Source organism: Coregonus lavaretus (assembly GCF_964263955.1).
Source record: "Coregonus lavaretus genome assembly, chromosome: 16".
NCBI classification, from domain to species: Eukaryota; Metazoa; Chordata; class Actinopteri; order Salmoniformes; family Salmonidae; genus Coregonus; species Coregonus lavaretus.
Window position 1 is genome coordinate 15,748,246 of NC_140003.1, and position 18,281 is coordinate 15,766,526.

The following is an 18,281-nucleotide window of genomic DNA, read 5'->3' on the forward strand; positions in this document are numbered from 1 at the left end:
TGATGGATTTTGCCGTTTTTAGTGCTCATTGTAATTACAGAGCTGAATCTCCGCTAATGGGATTTGGGCTAACTAATAGAATAAGGGGTTCGCGTGACAAGAAAGTTATCGAACAGTCTATTTTTCAGTTGTCCCACAACTCTTACTGTACTATTGTAAGATGGGCTCAGATATATAGTGTCTTAGTCAGCTGATGAATTCATTTTCACAGATGAAGAACAATCAAATATACATTATATTTGATGTAATTTTATATTCCTTTTTTCATTCAAGCATATTTCGTGTAGACTATAATAAGTCTGCCCTGACAAAAGGAATCATTGATAATGTATGATTGTTCCTCATCTGTATAGCTAGAGGCTTCATAAAGAAGCGAGTGCAGAGTACAGTAGGTCACAGGGGGAGAGTGTAGCCTTGTGAAAATGGAGCGTTTTCTGACACTCCTGCCATCAGCACTAATCCCCATCTAAAACAACACCCTTCTAAAACAAAAACCCCACCCACCATCTCTCCACACCCCACCCTCTCGCCATCAGTCAGCCAGTCCCTCAGGGGAGAGACTTATTGGTCCAGCAGGGTCATTTAAGTGTTGGAGGCGTCTCCTGTGCACTGAATGCTCATTTGTTGCTTAGTTTAAGTGCTCCTCTCAAGCCCAAGCCCTTTAATTGTCAACAAAGAAAGACGGGCATGTTTACAGTAACTGATCCTGAAGGCTTTTTTTCTGTGGCACTAATGTACATTGAATAATGAACCAAAAAAGCATGCTGTTATATAGGTTGTTCCACGAAATGAGTGCCCTTTGATATTTTAAGTAGAAATTGTGCAAAAATATAGAATTTTAAAAGCCTGTTATATTAAATGAAGTGCCCTTTAATATAAACCACATGGAAAATTCTATAAATCTGATTTTTAATATTAATAAAGACTTGCTAAAGTGCCAAAAGTCAGCATTTTGACATGTCCCTCTAAGCATCCTCTGTGACTTCTAGGAAGATTTTAACCTACTTAATCCCAGCATTTTCCCAAGTTTTCAACATCATTCTAAAGCCTTAGTTATTTTGTTGCTTTGACAGTCATTTCTGAAGAATATTATTTATTTCATGTGATTAGTGACTCATTTTAAGAAAAAACAACAACCTGTCCCTCATTTTACTTGCTTTGACTTTTTTTTCAAAGGAAACATTGAACATCTAATAAACATCATAGTGTAAAAGCAGGTGAGCTGGTTCTACTCTTTGACAATTTTCTGGTGTTTTGTGCTGGAAAACTGAGGTGAGTCGAGCATAACACGTCAACCCTGTTACCAATAGATTGACAGGCTAGAAATGTTAAAACATTTGTTGTTTTTTATAAAGCACCCCTCCCTGTTGCACACAACAACCTTCCATGCCCCGTGTCACAAGGGGATTATGGACGATTTAAGATGAAGTCGTCAACCCTGTTACGGTCAACCCTGTTACGGTCAAACCTGTTACTTTATTTGACACTTAATAGGCACTTACTGTAGTCATTTTTTATTTATTTAACCTCTTGAGATGGGAAAACAAGTTTTTTTAATGAAGTTGAACATGTGCTCTTTATGACAGAATGTAAACATTTGGTGAAATCAAACATATTTTTTGTTACGCTAGTCAAAAGGCTCCTAATTGATGGAACAGCCAATATGTGATGATTATGGTCAGTTCTAAGATTGAATACATGCTGATATACAATGTAAGTCTCATGGTTAAAGATAAAATTTTTGCTCATATTTCAGTAACTCTCAGAGGGCACAGAGTCAATTAGTGTTTTGGACTACATTAAGGGGAAATGCTTCTAAAATCAGAGGTCATTGAGACGTTTTCAAAAGGCTTCTTAATTGAGCGAAAAAGCTGTTTGGCTCTGAGGGGATCTTAAAGTGATTAGCTGTGGGTAGAATTCAATTTAAAATTGACCTCTGGGAGCAAACTGCCATCTGGTAACACATGACTCTGTAGTTTGGGCTTTCATTAGGTCTGGAGTGACCAAAATATTATAAAAAGGATGTCAGGCAGCATTGATATGTTTGCTAAATGCTAAAACCAGCTTCTACGGAATCCCGCCCATCCTTTAGGCTCTTAGCCCATTGTATTATGCTTGTGTCCATTTACCTGTTTTTGGAAGTCCTTTAGCACATGCTGTTATAGGGTATTGATTTAACAGCAATCCATTCCAGGGATTTGGATGTGTTTGAATGATCACAATGGTTTTGTGAAGTGTATTATTGAGGAAATAACTCTAGCCAATCCAGTTAATATTAGTGAAATTGCATAAAGTACTTATCTAAATGACCCTTTCCTTGATTTTTAGTTTTTTTAGTTTTGTAGTTAAGGTCTAGTAAGGCACAGTACAAGCCTATAAAAGGTTAGCAGAAAGATAGAGACGCTCTCGTTTTATTCTACCAGACAAGCAGAGCTCTACCACACTGTCCTTGAAATGGAAGCTTAACACATAGAATTACACATGCAAATGGTTTCATGCATGTTTGGATAATTGAAGTAATATTACTGTTAATGTTAATGTTCCTTTGACCCCTATAGGCCTGTACTGCATTGTCATGAGCTAAGATAAGGCATTTACAGTGACATGGGTATAATGTTTGTTACATAATAGTCCTGCTGCAAGGCACAGCTACAGTATAAGCCACTTATATCCTTATTGTCATGCTCTGATTCCTCAGAGGATCGCTCTACATGTAGGATGAGTGCACTAATGCTCACAGACGGATATGGGTTGAGGCGATGCCCAGTAGTAGGAGTCTGGGGAGCATATATAGATGGGCCTTATCTACAGTACACCAGAAAACCACAGGAACCAAACTGGAATATCAATGCAGTAAAAAGAGATCCAGACTAATTTTCAGAAGTTTGGATGCTTCCCTCTCGTGTGTGTGCCCTTACAAAAGAAACATGTCAAATTAGCATTTTCACATGTGAAATACCTTGAGCTTAAATTTCACACGTGAAACCATATTTTCACGTACAGTACCAGTCAAATGTTTGGACACACCTACTCATTCAAGGGTTTTTCTTTATTTTTACTACTTTCTACATTGTAGAATAATAGTGAAGATATCAAAACTATGAAATAACACATATGGAATCATGTAATAACCAGAAAAGTGTTAAACAAATCAAAATATATTTTATATTTGAGATTCTTCAAAGTAGCCACCCTTTGCCTTGATGACAGCTTTGCACACTCTTGGCATTCTCTCAACCAGCTTCATGAGGTAGTCACCTGGAATGCATTTCAATTAACAGGTGTGCCTTCTTAAAAGTTAATTTGTGGAATTGCGTTTGAGCCAATCAGTTGTGTTGTGACAAGGTAGGGGTGGTATACAGAAGATAGCCCTATTTGGTAAAATACCAAATTATGGCAAGAACAGCTCAAATAAGCAAAAAGAAACAACAGTCCATCATTACTTTAAGACATGAATGTCAGTCAATTCGGAAAATGTCAAGAACTTTGAAAGTTTCTTCAAGTGCAGTCGCAGAAACCATCAAGCGCTATGATGAAACTGGCTCTCATGAGGACCGCCATAGGAAAGGAAGACCCAGAGTTACCTCTGCTGCAGAGGATAAGTTCATTAGAGTTAACTACACCTCAGATTGCAGCCCAAATAAATGCTTCACAGAGTTCAAGTAACAGACACATCTCAACATCAACTGTTCAGAGGAGACTGCGTGAATTCACCCTCACGTAGGTGAACGGATGATCTCCGCATGTGTGGTTCCCACCGTGAAGGTGGAGGAGGAGGTCTGATGGTGCTTTGCATTCTGCGGCGATACGCCATCCCATCTGGTTTGCGCTTAGTGGGACTATCATTTGTTTTTCAACAGGACAATGACCCAAAACACACCTCCAGGCTGTGTAAGGGCTATTTGGCCAAGGAGAGTGATGAAGTGCTGCATCAGATGACCTGGCCTCCACAATCACCCGACCTCAACCCAATTGAGATGGTTTGGGATGAGTTGGACCGCAGAGTGAAGGAAAAGCAGCCAACAAGTGCTCAGCATACGTGGGAACTCCTTCAAGACTGTTGGAAAAGCATTCCTCATGAAGCTGGTTGAGAGAATGCCAAGAGTGTGCAAAGCTGTCAAGGCTACTTTGAAGAATCTCAAATATAAAATATATTTTGATTTGTTTAACACTTTTTTGGTTACTACATGATTCCATATGTGTTATTTCATAGTTTTGATGTATTCACTATTATTCTACAATGTAGAACATAGTAAAAATAAAGAAAACCTTGAATGAAAAATGTATGCGCTCACTAACTAAGTCGCTCTGGATAAGAGCGTCTGCTAAATGACTAAAATGTAAATGTAATGAGTAGATGTGTTTAAACTTGACTGGTACTATATATTACATTTAGAATTCACATATTAACACCACGTTTTCACATGTGAGAAGAAAAACATGTTTCACCTCGCTTGTGAATTGCGGATTCACATATTAAAAATGTTCACATGTTAGAATTAGATATATGCAGTTTCACGTGAAAAATGTTCACATGTAGAATTGCACGTTCACATGTGAAAATCAATCACATGACAATCTAAATTGCAGTTTCACATGTAAGAAATATTCACATGTGAAAGTCAAACTTTCACATGTGGAATTGCAAGTTGACATGTGGTGGTGAAATAGTGTTATTCTCCTCACATGTGAAAATCTGGTGTTAAAATAGCAATGTTTCCACATAGGGAATTACACATTCTGTAATTCCATTCTGTAAAAAGGTAACTTAGCCTACCTGAGTATAATAAAAAGTATGTTAAAAATAATATTTTTTTATTTCTGAGCCATCCATTCGGAGTGTTCCTGCTGCAGATGCACGCCTCTCTTCTTCATAAGTTGATCAGTGTTGGAAGAAACCCAGATGAAAAGAACAGAGATGCTAGGGCTCTCGGTCTCCTAATTGATCCCTTTTAACATGTTCAAATCAGTTAACTTTTTGTCATTTTTGTGCAATTAAAAACAAAAAAATCATATTGCCTGAAATCGTTCAAAATACACTGAAAACCTCCAAATACATAATCTATACAGCTAAAAACAACAATGCGATGTCAAAAGAAGTTGACTTTGAGGTTAAAGAAAGTGTGTTTTAAAAATGTACCTGTTTTTGCTAACCTTTACTTTTGACAAAATCAAAACAGCAAATTATGAATTTGTGATTAATCGTGATTTATCAAAGCAAATCCTGCAATACATTATTTTTTTTATGTTGACATAATTGATATTAAAATGTGAAAACGCACATGTGAAAGTGTAGAGGTCATGGTTTCTCATGGTCACATGATGAGGTAATCCTGCCTGCGACTTCAAAATTAGTGTTTGCCCTCTTGGTCGAATGGTTAAGACGTTGACTTCTCCCGTTGGAGTCCTGGGTTCCAGCAGTTACAAAAGCACACATGTAAAACTAATAATATCACTTGTGAAATGTTGGGAAACCACGTGTCTGAGTCATGTGAAAAGGTGAATCTTCACACATGTCTGAAAACCACGTCTGACTCGTGAAAATGTCCCATGTTAATTTTTTTTATTCCTTTTTTACGTGACATTTTTCACGTGATTTGTTCACACGTGTCTGAAAACCACAATGTTTTTTCACGTGATATTTATTTTTTGTAAGGGTGTGTCTTTGTTGATTCTTGGTGTAATCTTTTGTAATTCCTTTTTATCTGTAAAGACCACAGATTAAGGGAATTTGATCAACTCTTGCCACACTGAGTCAATCTGCTCATCCCCAGTAATGACATCATTAGTCAAATAGAGCATGAAAAGCATAGATAGTTGAACATTTGACCATTTCCCACATCAATCCCTTACTATAGTTTTGGAAGCATGTTGTCCTGTATACCCGTCGGCTACTGTGGCCTACAGTAATAGGCTTTTACTTCAAATGAAGCTACATGAAACGTGTATTTTGTTCCTGTCCTTTGAAATGCACTGGTTTGTGAGATCAAGGCTCATTTAAATGAGGCTGCAGCAGTTGTAAAGCTTCTGAATACTCATAACTGCCAGCTGGGAGTCTCAGCTGTGTATTTACATAGTCCTCAATAGACACGTTGATTAAGAGAAGGGAGTATAAGGAGAGACGCATAATACTACAATCCGAATAATTCCATGGTTTAACATGACATAACCAGGTGACCGTAGTTCACAATTAATTACATCGTTATCTTGAATTGAATTGCATCGACACACTGTATAATAAACCTTGTAGTGTTGAGGATTTGGCTTGTGGCTTGTTCCACCATGTCTAATAATAAGACTGCTCTTCTGTCTCTCTGTAGAAATATCGTCAGTGCATGGCTGGACTGCTAGCCCCGCCTTATGGAGTTATGGAAAGTGGTGGACCCAGCCCTGACAGTGAGTACAAGCCTACAGTGCCATCAGTAATGTCAATCTACAATGTTCCTTACTGGCCTACCTCTCGCCTTTACTATGGAAAAAGCGATATCAGCAGTCTGAAAGTCAAGTCTAAGAAAAGGGGTAATTTCCCCTCAGATAAGGTTTTGAAGTGTAATAACTAATTATGTTTTTCCTGAGGGAAAAACATAATACTCTTCTTACTGTACAAATCTCCCTCGGCGACTGATGACATTATGTAACTCACTCCTCAAGGAGATTCTAGTTGATACATATCTACATTCAACATAGCATTGAGTTTATGCATTAACATCTAAGTATATTTGTGAAAATGCACCAATTGTTGCAGAGAAATAAATACTGATGTATGGGATTTATTTTGTGTTGCCTTGGCTTTAAACTCAGACTTAATGTGTTACGAATGACTACGTATTTAAATGTTTTCATTCAGGAATGCCGGACAAAGAGCACATAAGTACCAACTCTTTTGGATCCATCTCTAAACATCTGAATAAGGTACAGTAGAGTCTTCTGAATGCAAAAGTGAGACTTCATCATTACATATCATAATGACTTAGTTTCACCATCAAACATTGTCCACTATCAATATCCAAAATCATCCAAAAAGCAATGTGTGACTATGGGAGTAACCATGTAATATTGGCAACCCAGAGACAAAATCTAGCATAAACGACCACCGTCTGGGTACGAGAGATTAGAACCACTTTATGTGAAGTGAATATCATCAAGATTGAAAACTGTTGTGAATGGAAGAGTGATAGTGGGTGGTAAAAGGATGGTTATTTATCATTACCATTTAAACCTATTTACGTGCTGCTTACATGGGCCCTGATCTAACAACATCCTCTTTAGTTACCAGAAGCTCTAAATAAGTCTGGAATGTCGAGTTTGTTTAAAGTTTGACTAAATATAAACAAGGCAGCAGCTGAGACCTCACTTCCGTTTGTCTGCATCATGTACTAAATAGTTCCCGTTCCACCTTAACTAAATTGTGACTTCCTTACCTCCATACAGATAACATGGTGCTATTCTGGGGTTTCATGATTTATTACGGCTTGGGCTTTGTTCCTGTTTTTTTTCCCAGACCAGCCAAAACATGTGCACTATATATAACTACAATGATAGTATAATTTTGTTGTTGTTTTTTACCGTGGAAGTTGTTAGCAGGGGTGTCAGTTGGGTATGGCCCAACACCAACAATTTAAAATGGGCTACTAAAATCATTCCAATCCTGATTTTATAAGCAAATGCAGTTCAGCAGTATTAGCGGGCTGACTTTAGGACCATGCGAACGCCTGGGAGCGGGAGGGAAGGCTGGTTGAATGGCTGGCTGGCTTTATAGAGAGCGCATCTATACAGCTGTCACTTTGCCATACCCTAGGTTTAGCTGAAATGACACCCCTGGTTGATGGTGGTAAAGGCTACATCTTCACAAGGGCCTATTCTCTGTCATCATTGATAGGGAGGGAAATGTGACCATTCACTAAAGTCTGTATCGTGTGTCATACAATCTCAAATGTTCTTATCATCCCGTTCTTCATTTTGTGCTTTTATTTTGAAATCCATGATGTCTCCGTGTGTGTGTGTGTGCGTTTTCCAGTCATTGTCATTTCATTTTACTTTTCAGAAATCCTTCACAGAAAGCCCAGCCAAACCCCATCCTAAATCAATTTCTCAGGTAGTAAAGACCATCACACCAGTAGAGGCCATCTCTGTAGCTGTCCATTGATCTCCTTCACTCTCCTCTATTATAAGGCTCTGCTGCTATTCCATCCTTCCTTCTTCTCCCCACAGGTCCCATCTGAGAAGATCATGCGAGCAGGGAAGGTTCTACGTGATGCCATCCTCTCCAGAGCTCCCCACATCATCCGAGACAGGAAGTACCACCTGAAGACATACAGGTGGGTTGGAATATCTCCTGTACCATGTACACCTGGTACACTCATATCACAGTACGTGTACATCTGTCTGTGGTTATGTGTGTATTGGTTATGTCTGTTTTTTGCTGTATGTATTTCCTGATGGGATGTGTATATCTCCTGCAGGCAATGCTGTGTGGGAACAGAGCTGGTTGACTGGCAGATGCAGCAGAGCTCCTGTGTTTACTCTCGCGTTCAAGCAGTGGGCATGTGGCAGGTGCTGCTGGAGGAAGGCGTTCTCAACCACGGTGAGCCAGAACTGTCCAGTAGACAGTACTAAGAGTAACCTCTCTGTCTGTGTGTGTGCATGTGAACGCCGGTCCATTTCTAAACCCTCTGTGTGTTCTGTGTGTTCTGTCTGTTTGTTGGTTGCAGTGGACCAGGAGCTGACCTTCCAGGACAAGTATCTGTTCTACCGTTTCCTGGATGATGAGCAGGAGGACGCTCCCCTTCCCACTGAGGAGGAGACCAGGGAGAGCGATGAGGAGCTGCAGGATACCCTCCTCCTCCTCTCCCAGATCGGCCCTGACGCACACATGCGCATGATCCTGAGGAAACAGTAAGGACCAATCACAGAGATCGCCACCTGCGGGTAGGATGTATGCAGGTCTGGAAGGTTCGGGTTAGGAAAGATAAATAAGATATGTAAGCAAAGTGCAAAGCTGATGTGAAGGTCCTGTTCAAAGTGAATCAATTAGATTGTAACCAAGGTCAAATTATTTCCCCTTCCCCAGGCCAGGACAGAGGACAGCAGATGATTTGGAGATCATTTATGAGGAGCTGCTCCATATAAAAGCCTTATCGCACCTGTCCACCACTGTGAGTGCAGATTCGGTTACATTCGTAACGCATTTTAGGCCTGTATATGATGTCAACCCTGTAACCTAGCTGTGTTTTCCCCCCTGCTTCTACAGGTAAAGAGGGAGTTAGCCGGAGTCCTGATCTTTGAATCCCATGCCAAAGCAGGAACAGTGTGTAAGTAGTTTAACACTGCCTCCATGACCAGAGTTCAACCACTTTAACTTCATAAACTTTGCACGCTATTCATTGATTTATAAATGCATTTTCTATATGGAGGCAGAAAGAAAATCCCGGATTATGTAGTAAATCCTTTGTGGTTTCTATTTCTGTAACTCATTGCATTGAGATGCATTCCTGGAGATGTTTTGTTGGAAAATATCAGTTTTGATATGTTATCATTTTCACTTACAGTGTTCAATCAAGGGGAGGAAGGCACATCGTGGTACATCATTCTAAAGGGCTCTGTAAACGTTGTCATTTATGGAAAGGTAAAATATGATTGTTCAAATGTTATTTGAATCTCGCATCTCATACAATTCATCCCCATTTGATCAGTATTCAGCTAATCACTATAGCCAATTATAGAAAATATGAGAGTGGATAAATTACATAGCAGATGTAAAAGTATTGTATGCTGTCCCTTTAAGGCACAGACATTCTTTGTTTGCTTATTCTTGTCCTGTTTCACATAGGGGGTTGTTTGCACGCTGCATGAGGGAGATGACTTTGGGAAGCTTGCCCTGGTCAACGATGCCCCCCGCGCCGCCTCCATTGTCCTACGAGAGGATAACTGCCACTTCCTACGTGTGGACAAGGAGGACTTCAACCGGATCCTCAAAGTGAGTTATCTGGGGAAGTTCTGTTTGTCCTCAAAGAAGATAGCATGGCCCCCTACACCTCTCTGTCTACTAAGCTCAGTGAAATTCCACTTTATCTGTATTCAATGGTATAGTCTCACTCTATTGGTTGAGATTCGGTTCAACATTGCAGCTCCTAAATAAGAGAGGTGTAAACGTTCATCAGAATGATGCATACAATAACCAGTTGTATCAGTTAAGAGTCAAGTCCCCGTTTTCGTGTATAATGTATATATAATTGTTTTAATGATAGACTACTATCAACTTTGTGGTTCAATGGAGACAGTTGTTTGTAGGAGAGGTACAGTATAAACGCTAAAGCCAAACTGTCAGCTGTCAGTCTCTTAGTCCAAAGGCCGGCAGATGGCGATATTGAGACGTTTCCATCTTACCGTCCAAATGCATTGTATGCAGCCGGTAATACACTCGTATCCCCTGTGGACCGGTTCGTACCTAAAAAACTCCATTCAGGCTGCAAAGGCGTTGATTTCCTCCTGAACCACCATGCTAAAGTGGTTAATACCTAGGAAGGAATGCTAGTCCCGGATGTTGCGTGTTGCGTTCAGCCAATCAGGTTGCAGCAGTCTGAATGCAGAGCGCAACATCAGGAAGTAGCATTAGCCACTAGCATGGTGGTGGAAAATGGTGTTTCATAAAGAAAGTACGCATTTTTCCCCCATTTTTTTCCTCCTTCTCGTCATTAAATCTAGTTCAGGAGGAAATCGATGCCTTTGCAGCCTGAATGGAGAATGTTTTAGGTACGAACCGGTCCACAGGGGATACGAGTGTATTACTGGCTGCATACAATGCATTTGGACGGTAAGATAAAACCATCAATACTAGATCAATATCGCCATCTGCCTCCGTTTGGGCTATCGGTCTCTCTACATTCTCCCTCCACAGCCTATTGTTTAGCCCCGCCCACGTGCAGCCTGCATTGGACTTTGATAGGACATCAGGGTCTTCATTGTGTGTACAGAAAAGCGGATGGATGATGGATATCTGTGTGATCCACAGAGGCAGACCCTCTGTATGAGGCTCATTGAGTCCTCCTCCTCCTCTGTAAATCTCCTGTTGGCTTTGGACTGATGGGCTGCTGGACAACACAGTTGCATCCCAAACTGCACCCTATTCCCTATAAAGTGCACTACCTGGTCAAAAGTAGTGCACTACATAGGGAATAGGGTGCCATTTGTGACTCAGACAAAATGCTGACCTCCCAGTCTCCCTGTCAGTTGTACAAGCAGACTAATCCACCATGCTTACAGTACCATAGTTCTGATGGGATGATGTAATGTAGTGCATCCTCTGCATGTCAACTACCAGATGCCACTTTAGAGTCGGAGAGAGAAGTCATCCCAACCATTTTGGGGGATGGTCTACTCTGCAGGATTTGCTACAGTACTATTCAGTCGGTAGTTACTTATTTATTCATTTTCAAAATCTTGTAATCCAGATAACAACCACTTGTAGTCATTAGGAATGGCATGTAATTTCATAATAAAACAAAACTACAGTACAATGATTTATGATGACATAATGATCAAGTGTGTGTGTTTGTGTTTGTGTGTCCAGGACGTGGAGGCCAACACGGTGCGTCTGAAAGAGCATTATCAGGATGTTCTGGTGCTGGAGAAGAGCCCCAGCAGCAGCAGCCAGGTTTCCACCCATGGCTCGACCACCACCTCCTCCTCCTCACACTACAAGTACTGAGCTAACTCTCTATCTGTGTCACCCAGTCATCCACTCACAATATGATTGAACTACTTTCTGTAGCAGCACTGTTCAATAGAGGTAGAGTTATATAGGAAGTTAAAGGGGACTGTGGGTTTGTGAGATACTCTCTTCTGTTGGGAGGGAGGTTAATGTGTGTGATAATGTCTCTTGACGTTAGATTCATAAAGGGGAGTGAGGTTAGTGTGAGATACTCTCTTGAAATGTTGCACAGAGTGAGTGTAAAAAGTGGGTGAGTTTGTGAGAGACCCTCGGCTAAAGGTGTATAGTAGTGTGGATCTGGTGACTGCGAGGCTGCAGACGTGTGTTAGCTACTAGCTAGTCTTAATGGCGGCTGCTGTCAGTGACCGCGGCTGCAGTAATGGAGAGAGACACATTAATGGTAATGACAGAGAGATGGGCTCCCGGGGAGAAGGCAGGCCCCGCGGGTCACAATCACTCCATCAGGGTAGGCCTCTAATCAACTACAGCGCCAGTCACATATGAAGAGTGTGAGGGTGTCAAGCTCCTCTCCTTCCCACGTAGAGTGCCTGGCACACGCCGACTGCGTCCCAAATGGCATCCTTTTCCCTACTTTTTTTTTAGCAGGACCCTTTGGGGAATAGGGTGCCATTTGGGATGCACACACCTTGTCCTCTGTCTCCCCTGAACTAGCCAATCACAACAAGCCTGGCTGTAGCGTGTTGATTCTTATGGTCGAGTGGTGGTCTCTTCCTCTGTTTTACCTATGGAGAGGCTTCCACACCTTCTCTCACCCAGCCAGCCCACTATAACCTACAGCAGTGGTCAGGACCTCTTTGACTGTTGTTTGGATTATTATCTAATGTAGTAATCACAGTCAGGGACACAGGTCATTGAAGTGTGGAATATGAACAGTAGTGAGCACTAGCAGGAAACCTGTCTTGATTAATGAAGTAGGTGATTGATTGACACTGCCATTCTAGATACACTGTGATGTCAGGGACACCAGAGAAGATTCTAGAGCACTTCCTGGAAATGATGCGACTGGACTCTCACCTCAACGAATCAGGTAGAGTAGTGCACTCTGTCCCTCCAATAACATATCTTGCCACTGTGGACCGTTGTATTTCTGTGTAGGGACCAGGTGACCATTATTTCAACCCTATGTGATATTGACTGTAATGTCGATGGATGTGTTGTGTTCATCATGGCTGTGTGTTTAGATTGTCTCCTCTGTATCATCTGAGAGAGCGAGAGCATCCATCCTCCATGCTGCTGCTGACCTGTTTGTTCATGTCTATAATTAGCAGCGCATCACAGGGCTGATCTAATTACACTTGGTTGTGTGGGCTCCTGGCTGCTTTCATGTCCCAGCCGTCCGCGGTGACAGAGCCAGCAGCCATGTGTGATCAGGCCTGTAGTACTGTCAGCCTGATGGCCTGGTCTGGCACCCTTTCATCTGACATCACAGGTGCCCCTCTTCCTCTCTCTCTCTGTCTCTCTTCCGCTCTCTCTCTTTCTCTCTCGCGCTCTCTCTCGCGCTCTCTCTCGCACACTCGCCCGCTCTCTCAATCTCTCTCTCTGTCTCTGTCTGCCCAGACCCAGCTCTGGACGACTTTGTACTCATGCACTGCGTCTTCATCCCTAACAGTCAGCTGTGTCCGGTGCTCATGGCCCAATATCCTTTCAGTCACTGAAAATAGCAAATTATGAGCATATAGGATCAGGATCTAGGATCAGGTCCACCATGTCCAAATAATCATATTCATTGTGAATTAAATGGCTAAACTGATCCTGAATCAGCACTCTTACTCTGAGACGCTTGCTACAAACGGCCCCTGGACTAAGATGGGAGTCAGTGAATATGTAGCGCGTATGTGTTTCTGTCCTTAACTGCCCTGCACCTACCATGCTGAGGCGTCCCAGGGCTCAGAACAGGAGCGTCTGGACTACACCATGAACAACAAGAGGAGGGTGATCAGGCTGGTGCTGCAGTGGGCCTCAGTACATGGAGATCACCTGCAGGAAGAGGATGCCTCACTAGCCTTCCTAGAGGTCAGTGGATGCATCCCAAATACCACCCTATTCGCTATATAGTGCATAGGGCCCTGGTCAAAATGAGTGCTCTATAAAGGGAATAGGTTGCCATTTCGGATGTAACCAGTGTCTTCCTCACAAACCTTTATTAATAGGCACACTTATTCAGCTTGTTGCTTAAAAACGTACTATTTGCTGTAATAGTGTAGTATTAGTGATTTACCATTTGATAATCCAAATTAGTTTGGGCTCATTAATCTCTCCTCATTGAGAGTGCGTTGTGTGTTGCAGGAGTTCTTTGTGTCTGTATCTGATGATGCCAGGGAGATTCCTGCTCTGAAAGATCAACTCCCAGAGTTAGAGAAGATAGTTAAAAACAAGTAAGTGTATAAATGTATTGTTACTGCGTTGTACTTATCTTTAGTGTCCCCGGTTTTAGCATGGTGTAATCTCATTTTGTTTACCTTCTCAGCTCTGATGTTGCCAGATCCTCTCAAAAAAAGGTATGTGACCCAGCTATGAACCAAGCACTGCAGTCATATTCTGTAGTTTTGTTTTCATTGTCAGCACGAGCTACATTCCCCCCCCCCCCCCCCCCCCCCCCCCCCCCCCATGGATTTGTTGTCATGATGTTGAACCAACACACTTCTATGTTGAACCAACACACTTCTATGTCTGTCCTGTTCTGTTCCAGCACAAAGTCCTGTTGAGGCAGTTCAGCATGGGGGATGAGAAGCTGCAGAAACGACAGGCCATCAAGAGTAATGATGAGAGTAAGTATGGCATAGTGCAGGGTTTTCCAACAGCGGCCCGAGGGAAGAATTTGGCCCACGGGGAGTATTATTTTGATATATATATATATATATATACAGTATATATATCAAAATAATACTCCCCATGGGAAATATATATACAGTATGTGTATATATATATATATATATGTACACTGCTCAAAAAAATAAAGGGAACACTAAAATAACACATCCTAGATCTGAATGAATTAAATAATCTTATTAAATACTTTTTTCTTTGCATAGTTGAATGTGCTGACAACAAAATCACACACAAATTATCAATGGAAATCAAATGTATCAACCCATGGAGGTCTGGATTTGGAGTCACCCTCAAAATTAAAGTGGAAAACCACACTACAGGCTGATCCAACTTTGATGTAATGTCCTTAAAACAAGTCAAAATGAGGCTCAGTAGTGTGTGTGGCCTTTACGTGCCTGTATGACCTCCCTACAACGCCTGGGCATGCTCCTGATGAGGTGGCGGATGGTCTCCTGAGGGATCTCCTCCCAGACCTGGACTAAAGCATCCGCCAACTCCTGGACAGTCTGTGGTGCAACGTGGCGTTGGTGGATGGAGTGAGACATGATGTCCCAGATGTGCTCAATTGGATTCAGGTCTGGGAAATGGGCGGGCCAGTACATAGCATCAATGCCTTCCTCTTGCAGGAACTGCTGACACACTCCAGCCACATGAGGTCTAGCATTGTCTTGCATTAGGAGGAACCCAGGGCCAACCGCACCAGCATATGGTCTCACAAGGGGTCTGAGGATCTCGTCTCGGTACCTAATGGCAGTCAGGCTACCTCTGGCGAGCACATGGAGGGCTGTGTGGCCCCCCAAAGAAATGCCACCCCACACCATGACTGACCCACCGCCAAACCGGTCATGCTGGAGGATGTTGCAGGCAGCAGAACGTTCTCCACGGCGTCTCCAGACTCTGTCACGTCTGTCACATGTGCTCAGTGTGAACCTGCTTTCATCTGTGAAGAGCACAGGGCGCCAGTGGCGAATTTGCCAATCTTGGTGTTCTCTGGCAAATGCCAAACGTCCTGCACGGTGTTGGGCTGTAAGCACAACCCCCACCTGTGGACGTCGGGCCCTCATACCACCCTCATGGAGTCTGTTTCTGACCGTTTGAGCAGACACATGCACATTTGTGGCCTGCTGGAGGTCATTTTGCAGGGCTCTGGCAGTGCTCCTCCTGCTCCTCCTTGCACAAAGGCGGAGGTAGCAGTCCTGCTGCTGGGTTGTTGCCCTCCTACAGCCTCCTCCATGTCTCCTGATGTACTGGCCTGTCTCCTGGTAGCGCCTCCATGCTCTGGACACTACGCTGACAGACACAGCAAACCTTCTTGCCACAGCTCGCATTGATGTGCCATCCTGGATGAGCTGCACTACCTGAGCCACTTGTGTGGGTTGTAGACTCCGTCTCATGCTACCACTATAGTGAAAGCACCGCCAGCATTCAAAAGTGACCAAAACATCAGCCAGGAAGCATAGGAACTGAGAAGTGGTCTGTGGTCACCACCTGCAAAACCAGTCCTTTATTGGGGGTGTCTTGCTAATTGCCTATCATTTCCACCTGTTGTCTATTCCATTTGCACAACAGCATGTGATATTTATTGTCAATCAGTGTTGCTTCCTAAGTGGACAGTTTGATTTCACAGAAGTGTGATTGACTTGGAGTTACATTGTGTTGTTTAAGTGTTCCCTTTATTTTTTTGAGCAGTGTGTGTGTATATATATATATATATATATATATATATATATATATATATATATATATATATATATATATATATATATATATATATATATATATATATATATATATATATACAGTGGGGAGAACAAGTATTTGATACACTGACGATTTTGCAGGTTTTCCTACTTACAAAGCATGTAGAGAGACGGAATCTAAAACAAAAATCCAGAAAATCACATTGTATGATTTTTAAGTAATTATTTTGCATTTTATTGCATGACATAAGTATTTCATCACCTACCAACCAGTAAGAATTCCGGCTCTCACAGACCTGTTAGTTTTTCTTTAAGAAGCCCTCCTGTTCTCCACTTATTACCTGTATTAACTGCACCTGTTTGAACTTGGTACCTGTATAAAAGACACCTGTCCACACACTCAATCAAACAGACTCCAACCTCTTCACAATGGCCAAGACCAGAGAGCTGTGTAAGGACATCAGGTATACAATTGTAGACCTGCACAAGGCTGGGATGGGCTACAGGACAATAGGCAAGCAGCTTGGTGAGAAGGCAACAACTGTTGGCGCAATTATCAGAAAATGGAAGAAGTTCAAGATGACGGTCAATCACCCTCGGTCTGGGGCTCCATGCAAGATCTCACCTCGTGGGGCATCAATGATCATGAAGAAGGTGAGGGATCAGCCCAGAACTACACGGCAGGACCTGGTCAATGACCTGAAGAGAGCTGGGACCACAGTCTCAAAGAAAACCATTAGTAACACACTACGCCGTAATTTATTAAAATCCTGCAGCGCACGCAAGGTCCCCCTGCTCAAGCCAACGCATGTCCAGGCCTGTCTGAAGTTTGCCAATGACCATCTGGATGATCCAGAGGAGGAATGGGAGAAGGTAATGTGGTCTGATGAGACAAAAATAGAGCTTTTTGGTCTAAACTCCACTCGCCGTGTTTGGAGGAGGAAGAAGAAGGATGAGTACAACCCCAAGAACACCATCCCAACCGTGAAGCATGGAGGTGGAAACATCATTCTTTGGGGATGCTTTTCTGCAAAGGGGACAGGACGACTGCACCGTTTTGAGGGGAGGATGGATGGGGCCATGTATCGCGAGATCTTGGCCAACAACCTCCTTCCCTCAGTAAGAGCATTGAAGATGGGTCGTGGCTGGGTCTTCCAGCATGACAACGACCCGAAACACACAGCCAGGACAACTAAGGAGTGGCTCTGTAAGAAGCATCTCAAGGTCCTGGAGTGGCCTAGCCAGTCTCCAGACCTGAACCCAATAGAAAATATTTGGAGGGAGCTGAAAGTCCGTATTGCCCAGCGACAGCCCCGAAACCTGAAGGATCTGGAGAAGGTCTGTATGGAGGAGTGGGCCAAAATCCCTGCTGCAGTGTGTGCAAACCTGGTCAAGACCTACAGGAAACGTATGATCTCTGTAATTGCAAACAAAGGTTTCTGTACCAAATATTAAGTTTTGCTTTTCTGATGGGTCAAATACTTATGTCATGCAATAAAATGCAAATTAATTACTTAAAAATCATACAATGTGATTTTCTGGATTTTTGTTTTAGATTCCGTCTCTCACAGTTGAAGTGTACCTATGATAAAAATTACAGACCTCTACATGCTTTGTAACTAGGAAAACCTGCAAAATCGTCAGTGTATCAAATACTTGTTCTCCCCACTGTATATATATATATATATATATATACAGTCATGTGAAAAAGTAAGTACCTCCCCTGGACAGTTGTCTTTTTCTTTACATATTTGGACACATGGATATGTAATCTTCACTTCAACCCTATTGACAGATAAAGGTAACCTAATTTAACTCATGACACTGAAAGATTATGCTTTGCAATCATTTATTCATCAAAGATCAACAGAAATGCAATTCCATAGTGCGGAAAAAATAAGTACACCCCAAGCTTCAATAGCTTGTGTTGCCCCCTTTGGCTGAAATAACTTCATGTAGACGTTTCTTGTAACTGTCTATCAGTCCCTTACATTGACTGGGAGGAATTTTTGCCCACTCTT

General features: G+C 42.2%; 1 protein-coding gene across 2 annotated transcripts in view; it reads left to right on the forward strand.

The window, feature by feature from the left end:
- LOC311144047 (rap guanine nucleotide exchange factor 4-like) overlaps positions 1-18,281 on the forward strand; it is a gene marked incomplete at its 5' end in the record, with an annotated part of 53,028 nt that overhangs the window by 17,065 nt on the left and 17,682 nt on the right. For both annotated transcript variants that reach the window (XM_084179982.1, XM_084179983.1), the window contains 17 exons: positions 6,321-6,396; positions 6,848-6,912; positions 8,045-8,095; positions 8,212-8,318; positions 8,463-8,584; positions 8,712-8,895; positions 9,071-9,155; positions 9,251-9,311; positions 9,549-9,625; positions 9,830-9,976; positions 11,570-11,700; positions 12,673-12,758; positions 13,289-13,367; positions 13,594-13,744; positions 14,018-14,106; positions 14,199-14,229; positions 14,421-14,499. In XM_084179982.1, coding sequence (XP_084036108.1) covers positions 6,321-6,396; positions 6,848-6,912; positions 8,045-8,095; positions 8,212-8,318; positions 8,463-8,584; positions 8,712-8,895; positions 9,071-9,155; positions 9,251-9,311; positions 9,549-9,625; positions 9,830-9,976; positions 11,570-11,700; positions 12,673-12,758; positions 13,289-13,367; positions 13,594-13,744; positions 14,018-14,106; positions 14,199-14,229; positions 14,421-14,499 — 1,621 coding nt within the window. The remainder of the gene's footprint in view (positions 1-6,320; positions 6,397-6,847; positions 6,913-8,044; positions 8,096-8,211; positions 8,319-8,462; positions 8,585-8,711; positions 8,896-9,070; positions 9,156-9,250; positions 9,312-9,548; positions 9,626-9,829; positions 9,977-11,569; positions 11,701-12,672; positions 12,759-13,288; positions 13,368-13,593; positions 13,745-14,017; positions 14,107-14,198; positions 14,230-14,420; positions 14,500-18,281) is intronic.